General features: G+C 46.8%; 1 protein-coding gene across 1 annotated transcript; it reads left to right on the top strand.

The window, feature by feature from the left end:
• The first annotated feature begins 6,290 nt into the window (after window positions 1-6,290).
• LOC120991845 (homeobox protein notochord-like) lies at window positions 6,291-7,769 on the top strand. Its single transcript, XM_040420596.1, has 3 exons — window positions 6,291-6,636; window positions 6,889-7,088; window positions 7,602-7,769. Exons 1-3 carry the CDS (start codon window positions 6,291-6,293, stop codon window positions 7,767-7,769), a joined length of 714 nt encoding a protein of 237 aa, XP_040276530.1.
• Window positions 7,770-8,096: the final 327 nt, after the last annotated feature.

Here is an 8,096-nt window from a genome sequence, read left to right as displayed (position 1 = left end):
TATTATTCCCCTAAAAAAACTGCTTCAGCATGCTGCATTTCTGAAAAGAAACCAGACCAAAAACCGCCACAAAAAACATCAGGAGAGAAGAAAACTTGTGTATCCGGAGTTTCATATTTCCCATAGACCTTCAGATAACACCTGGAACTAGCGTTAAGGCTACATGCACACGACCGTATGTGTTTTGCGGTCCGCAAATTGCGGATCCGCAAAAAAAAATGGATGATGTTCCGTATGGCATCCGTTTTTTTGCGGATCCATTGTAATAATGCCTATCCTTGTCCGCAAACGAGAAAAAAATAGGACATGCACTATTTTTTGGGCGGAGCAATAGAACGGACATACTGATGCGGACAGCACACGGTGTGCTGTCCGCGTTTTTTGCGGACCCATTGAAATGAATGGGTCCGCATCCTATCCGCAAAAAAAACGAATCGGACACGGAAACAAAATACGGTCGTGTGCATGAGGCTTAATAGTGCAAAGTGCAAAAAATGCACCAGAAATGTAAAAGTACAGAAAAATCCCCCCAAAAAGCTGCAAAAAACGCATAAGGGGTTTGGCTTTACGGCGATCTTGGTCGTTCCTACAACTTGCAATGCATAGAAATAAATGGGGTCACAGTGCGACTCACGTGGGTGCTCTATTGGGAACCCAGAATCGCAAAAAATCCAACACTCCTGGATTTTTGGAGTTTCCGGGGTCACATCGCAGCAAACGTACAAGTTGCACCGCAACCCCATTCATTTCTATGCTAGCACCGCTACACAGCGATCCCACCTTCGGACCAAGATCTCTATGGAGCCAAACCCTCAAAAAAAAAAAAAAAAGCAAAATTGATGCAAAATATGCACCAAAGAAGCAGAAAAACACCACGAAAGACCTCTGTGTAAAAACAGCCTAAAAGGTAGAAACAGCTTTGCCCACAAAAACTGAATAGTGAACGATGCTGAAGGTGGAAGAAAAAGTGAAATCATAAAATACATGAAAATAAACCAATTCAGACCTGACGGGAGCTAAAATATTATCCGAAAAATCCCACTAAACATCAAAGTAATCAGGTGGACTTCAAAGCTTCGAGGAAACAATGGCCCCCGAATATGGATGATGGGGCTACAGACATGGGCGACATTTTCATCTCATAAAGGAGCTGAGATTGTCTCTAGTATCAGCTGAAGTGTGAAAAGTGACACCAGAGACACAGGCGTTGACAGCCGCTCCAGCTAATTACCGCCGGTCCCTCTGGTGTCCTCTTCCCAGTATATGTCATATGTAGGTAGATATGTGGAGACCGTCTCCAACCACACAACACTGGCAACACCAAAAAGGTAGAAAACAGAAAAAAATACTGGGGGTCATTTACCGAAGACCGCCTTTTTTACGCCAGTCTTTAATAGCCCTCGCGCTGCTGGAGGATCCGCCTCAATTATGAGGAGGTGCAGGCCCCGTCATAAATCAGGTGCGCCCGCCTGGAGTGAGAACTGCGCCAACCGCTGTCCGGAGTAGTGTTCACTCCTCGTTTCCGCATGTTAGTAAATCTGCCGGGGCCAAGTGGTGAGGACAGTGTAAAAACACTGCTGCGGGCAAAAAATCTTCTCACATGGGCACAAAGCAATCTTGAGATTTTTTTTTTAATGCCAAAAACTGGTGTAGAGCTGCTAGTAAAGGGGGGGGGGGGGGGGGGCGGTCACATCACGTTTTATGCCTCCGTTTGACGTACACGTTAGGAACAGAAGGATACAATGGATTTTTACAATGGAGCTCTATGGGGAACGCAAGCCACTGTACGGAATCAGTCTGAGGCATCCGTTTAATGTATGCGGTTTTTGTATACGTTAAACGGACAGGAAAAACGTGATGTGAATCCGACCTAAAATGGCAGATAGATAGATATAAGATAGATATGTTATAGATAGATAGATAGATAGATAGATGATAGATAGATATACAGTACAGACCAAACGTTTGGACACACCTTCTCATTCAAAGAGTTTTCTTTATTTTCATGACTATGAAGGCATCAAAACTATGAATTAACACATGTGGAATTATATACATAACAAACAAGTGGGAAACAACTGACAATATGTCATATTCTAGGTTCTTCAAAGTAGCCACCTTTTGCTTTGATTACTGCTTTGCACACTCTTGGCATTCTCTTGATGAGCTCCAAGAGGTAGTCCCCTGAAATGGTCTTCCAACAGTCTTGAAGGAGTTCCCAGAGATGCTTAGCACTTGTTGGCCCTTTTGCCTTCACTCTGCGGTCCAGCTCACCCCAAACCATCTCGATTGGGTTCAGGTCCGGTGACTGTGGAGGCCAGGTCATCTGGCGCAGCACCCCATCACTCTCCTTCATGGTCAAATAGCCCTTACTTTCAAAGTTTTCCCAATTTTTCGGCTGACTGACTGACCTTCATTTCTTAAAGTAATGATGGCCACTTGTTTTTCTTTACTTAGCTGCTTTTTTCTTGCCATAATACAAATTCTATCAGTCTATTCAGTAGGACTATCAGCTGTGTATCCACCTGACTTCTCCTCAACGCCACTGATGGTCCCAACCCCATTTATAAGGCAAGAAATCCCACTTATTAAACCTGACAGGGCACACCTGTGAAGTGAAGACCATTTCAGGGGACTACCTCTTGAAGCTCATCAGGAGAATGCCAAGAGTGTGCAAAGCAGTAATCAAAGCCAAAGGTGGCTACTTTGAAGAACCTAGAATATGACATATTTTCAGTTGTTTCACACTTGTTTGTTATGTATATAATTCCACATGTGTTAATTCATAGTTTTGATGCCTTCATAGTCATGAAAATAAAGAAAACTCTTTGAATGAGAAGGTGTGTCCAAACTTTTGGTCTGTACTGTATACAGTGTCGTCTCCAGTACATTCTCCGCTCTCCCATTATGATTAGAGGTGGTAAAAGCAGAATTGCGTTATGGATTCCGTTACCACGGACCATAACACAATTCTATGACAGAATGCATAACGGAATGTCTTTAGAGGCATTCCGTTATTCATTCCGTCATAATAGAATTCTATGGGCTGCAAAACGGATCCGTCCTGTTTCTGTTAGGCCCCATTCACACGTCCGTAACGTGTTTTGCGGATCCACGGATCTGCAAAACACAGACACCGGCAATGTGCGTTCCGCAGTTGCCGACAAGAATAGGACATGTTCTATTTTTTTCGGGAACGGAATCGCGGACCCGGAAGTGCGGGTCTGCATTTCCGGAGCCGGGCCACACATCGTGCGGCCCCATAGAAATCAATGGGTCCGCAATTCCGTTCCGCAAAATGCGGAATGAAATTGCGGACGTGTGAATGGGGCCTTATGCAGAGGAGTCCTCTCCTGCCTCTAAAGGCATTCCGTCATAGAACTGCGCTATTGTCCGTGGTAACGGAATCCAGAACTCAATTCTTCTTTTACCACCAAATGAAGCGTGAACGAATCTCAAAATATGAAATCCGCTCATCCCTAAGCATAATACTGGGAGGAGAAGAAACCTAATATTGATACGAGGGCAGGAGTCGCCATATGTCTCCTCACCGCTCACTGTCATTATGGCTCCAGTCTCTCAGTCTGGTAATTAGAAATAATTGACAGAAGTCACCGAGGAGACCAGATCTCAGGAGGGACAACCAGCAGAAGACTGTATGGAGGACGTACCATAGGAACCAGGCCTCGTCCAACCACTGAGCTGCACGGCAGGGGAAGTTCTATTCAGGGCAGGACCTAAACATGAAAAGTACAAAATAATCATCAAATAAAAAACTGGATCTGCGTGCAGGACATTCACTATCAGCCTCCTGCGTGCAGGACATTCACTATCAGCCCCCTGCGTGCAGGACATTCACTATCAGCCCCCTGCGTGCAGGACATTCACTATCAGCCCCCTGCGTGCAGGACATTCACTATCAGCCCCCTGCGTGCAGGACATTCACTATCAGTCTCCTGCGTGCAGGACATTCACTATCAGTCCCCTGCATGCAGGACATTCACTATCAGCCCCCTGCGTGCAGGACATTCACTATCAGCCCCCTGCGTGCAGGACATTCACTATCAGCCCCCTGCGTGCAGGACATTCACTATCAGTCTCCTGCGTGCAGGACATTCACTATCAGCCCCCTGCGTGCAGGACATTCACTATCAGCCCCCTGCGTGCAGGATATTCACTATCAGTCTCCTGCGTGCAGGACATTCACTATCAGCCCCCTGCGTGCAGGACATTCACTATCAGCCCCCTGCGTGCAGGACATTCACTATCAGCCCCCTGCGTGCAGGATATTCACTTTCAGTCCCCTGCGTGCAGGACATTCACTATCAGTCCCCTGCGTGCAGGACATTCACTATCAGTCCCCTGCATGCAGGACATTCACTATCAGCCCCCTGCGTGCAGGACATTCACTATCAGCCCCCTGCGTGCAGGACATTCACTATCAGTCACCTGCATGCAGGACATTCACTATCAGTCCCCTGCTTGCAGGACATTCACTATCAGTCCCCTGCGTGCAGGACATTCACTATCAGCCCCTTGCGTGCAGGACATTCACTATCAGCCCCCTGCGTGCAGGACATTCACTATCAGTCCCCTGCGTGCAGGACATTCACTATCAGCCCCCTGCGTGCAGGACATTCACTATCAGCCCCTTGCGTGCAGGACATTCACTATCAGCCCCCTGCGTGCACGACATTCACTATCAGTCCCCTGCGTGCAGGACATTCACTATCAGTCACCTGCGTGCAGGACATTCACTATCAGTCCCCTGCGTGCAGGACATTCACTATCAGCCCCCTGCGTGCAGGACATTCACTATCAGCCCCCTGCGTGCAGGACATTCACTATCAGCCTCCTGCATGCAGGACATTCACTATCAGCCCCCTGCGTGCACGACATTCCCTATCAGCCCCCTGCGTGCAGGACATTCACTATCAGTCACCTGCATGCAGGACATTCACTATCAGCCCCCTGCATGCAGGACATTCACTATCAGTTTCCTGCGTGCAGGACATTCACTATCAGCCCCCTGCGTGCAGGACATTCACTATCAGCCTCCTGCGTGCAGGACATTCACTATCAGCCTCCTGCGTGCAGGACATTCACTATCAGTCCCCTGCGTGCAGGACATTCACTATCAGTCACCTGCGTGCAGGACATTCACTATCAGCCCCCTGCGTGCAGGACATTCACTATCAGTCCCCTGCGTGCAGGACATTCACTATCAGTCCCCTGCGTGCAGGACATTCACTATCAGCCTCCTGCGTGCAGGACATTCACTATCAGTCACCTGCGTGCAGGACATTCACTATCAGCCTCCTGCGTGCAGGACATTCACTATCAGTCACCTGCGTGCAGGACATTCACTATCAGCCTCCTGCGTGCAGGACATTCACTATCAGTCCCCTGCGTGCAGGACATTCACTATCAGTCACCTGGAGGAACTCCAATTGATCCGTATTCTTTTATTTTTATTCTCTTTAAAAAATATTTTTTTTTTAAATATTTTTACAAGTGAACATTTATTTTGGGCATCTAAACGTCAGGGTAAACTCCACACTACCGTATATTTTTATAGGGCTCTCATATGGCACATAGACAAAGCCTGTGTGTAATACAGACCTGAGGGGGAATTTACCATTCGCAGTCCCTTTTGCATTATTTTTGGCGGGGGATTTATCATTCGCTCCACGCGGCATCGCTTTTCCGCAACAAAAAACTGGCAGAACCGTCTTCATAAACGTCCTCCATAATATTTGACACCAAGAAGCCAGTATTTAGAAGGTATCTGCCCCCGACAACATTAGATATTAGAAGAACATCTCAGATCACTACTGGTCCATCTCTGTATCTACGAGTAGATACATATAACACCAGATGGATAGATTAGGGAGATGAATTGCTCATGGGTTTAGTACAGGTGTTCTCCTTGCATGTAGGACCTGGCTGGGGGTGGAAGGTCAGGGGTAGATGTCAGGAAGCTCCATCTCCATGGCTTGCAGGACAGGGAGGTGTAGACAACATGGCCATTTCCTCTCTCCTCCCCTCAGGCAGGGTGAAGTTTTGTTTGCTGAGCCCTCTCCCACTCCCCTCAGCCCCTCTCCTCACTCCCAGGGCTATTTACATACTAATAGTTTATTTGCATTTCACAGTGTGCAGCTCTGGATATAAGACTACTCCTCAGCTTTCTGGACAGACAGTTCATCAGTGATCTGCACCAAGCACAGATCACCTGCAAGTGCTTCCTTGGATATTGCCCACCCTCCAGCTGAGGATATTTTGGCTTTATCATGCTGCACGGTCCGGTCTTCCCAGGTTTTGGCCACCACCTTGCTCAACCTCCTACAATGCCAGTAGCTACTGAGGTGCAGAGGAGCCCCAAGATTTCCTTCAACATCGACTCCATACTTTCCAAGGTGGACAAACCTGCTCCCAAAATCATGGTGGACAGAAGTGGCTGGCAGAGCCCCTCTCCACCCTCTGTGCACTATGGCTACTCCTATGGAGCCATGCCCTACCCTCCAGTGTGGCTCTACAAGCATGCAGGTGCCTACTCCAACTATGCCCAGCCCCAGCAGCAAGTCAGGGTGTCCAGAGGAGATTGTATGTGCTCAGACCCTCTGTGCAAGGAGAAAGGTGAGTCCAGATCCTTCATCTCACTCATTTAACATGTGTTATTGCAGATTTTTTATTTTGTTTTTGTAGCTTTTAATGCTTAGATGGTCTTTACTCACCAATAAGTTGATTAGATCAGTAGCATATTCTATGTCCATGAATAGATTTCTGGTTCCCTCATGGTGTATGACTCTGTAATGATGTACTTTCTGAAGCTGCAATGCTTATGGCTTGGTTGCACATACTAACAGCGCCACCTTCTGCTTCTTGTAGGACTTGCATACACACATTGCAATGCCAGTCCCATTGGATCTCTGTCCTGGAGAACAGGACCATGTAAAATGAAGAGGATCAGGACTGTTTTTACTCCAGAACAGCTAGAAAGGCTAGAAAAGGAATTTCTGAAGCAGCAATACATGGTGGGAACTGAAAGAGTGGACCTGGCCACTACACTCAACCTCACAGAGACTCAGGTAAGATGTCTCCATGTCTTTTTGAGGGACCTTTTGGGATTTGTGGTGCATTTAACGGTCTTAATGAGCATAGTAAACCCTTTTGATTTATAGCCCTACGGTGTGGCTAATCCTACACATAAATAGTGAAACATCTTTGAGTTGGCCACCCGAAGTTGCAAGTGGATTCTAGAGTGGTAACCTTCTCAAACATGACTAGTATATACAATATATGGTGGAAATTAAAATAAGTGCCAGGAAATCTGGTTTGGATAAGGGTTGGTGGTCTTTTGGAGAGGTTCCACCATAGAAACATTTTATGGCAATGGTCTTCAACTTGTCTTGCAACAGCTGGAGAGCTACTACAACGCCAAGCAAGCGCTGACAGCCTCTGTCAGTAGCCTCCAACCTGTGGCTCTGCAGCTCTTGTGAAACAGTTGGTGAGCCTGGAGACCACTGTTCTGTGATATGACTAAAGAGTTCTCATTTATCATGGTTAGCAGTTCTTCAAAATTTCTTTGCTTTGCTCCCTAGGTCAAGGTCTGGTTCCAGAATCGCCGTATCAAATGGAGGAAACAAAGTCTAGAACAAAAGAAGGCCAAACTGTCCCAGTTTGGTGTCATTCCCACCGACCAAGCCTCAGACCATACAGATGAGAGGGAGATGGAAGATGATGAGGATGACGTGGATGTAGAGCTCTAGAATCCACACAGACTAGCTTCTTGACCACTAGAACATGGACACTTCAGTATAACGGGGTGATTGGTCTAGTGTTAAGGACCCTGCAGAGAACAAGAGGAGAATGACCTACTCTTTTGCCAAAAAAAAGCACTAAAGATGATGAGAAGGATACCCAACGATCCAATGACTTGGTGAAGAATGGTTGTCTTTTGAGATAACTAATGTCCTCATTTCAACCATGAAAACTCAAAAGGCCCCTTGCTATGACCAGAGATGTTTGATGGACTCTTCCTTGTCATAGACCAGGACTGTTGTCTTTTTCTGCTCCTCTAATGACCCATGACATGA

This window comes from Bufo bufo, chromosome 2 (assembly GCF_905171765.1).
Source record: "Bufo bufo chromosome 2, aBufBuf1.1, whole genome shotgun sequence".
NCBI lineage: Eukaryota > Metazoa > Chordata > Amphibia > Anura > Bufonidae > Bufo > Bufo bufo.
Note: the sequence above shows the minus strand (reverse complement) of the source record. Positions and strands in the feature narration are given on the sequence as shown.

Excerpts from the sequence above, each read along its gene's own strand:
- LOC120991845 (XM_040420596.1), top strand. The coding sequence starts at position 6,291 with ATGCTGCACGGTCCGGTCTTCCCAGGTTTTGGCCACCACCTTGCTCAA. Across the intron at positions 6,637-6,888 it reads CCCTCTGTGCAAGGAGAAAG|GACTTGCATACACACATTGC; the intron begins GTGAGTCCAGAT and ends TGCTTCTTGTAG. Across the intron at positions 7,089-7,601 it reads TCAACCTCACAGAGACTCAG|GTCAAGGTCTGGTTCCAGAA; the intron begins GTAAGATGTCTC and ends TTTGCTCCCTAG.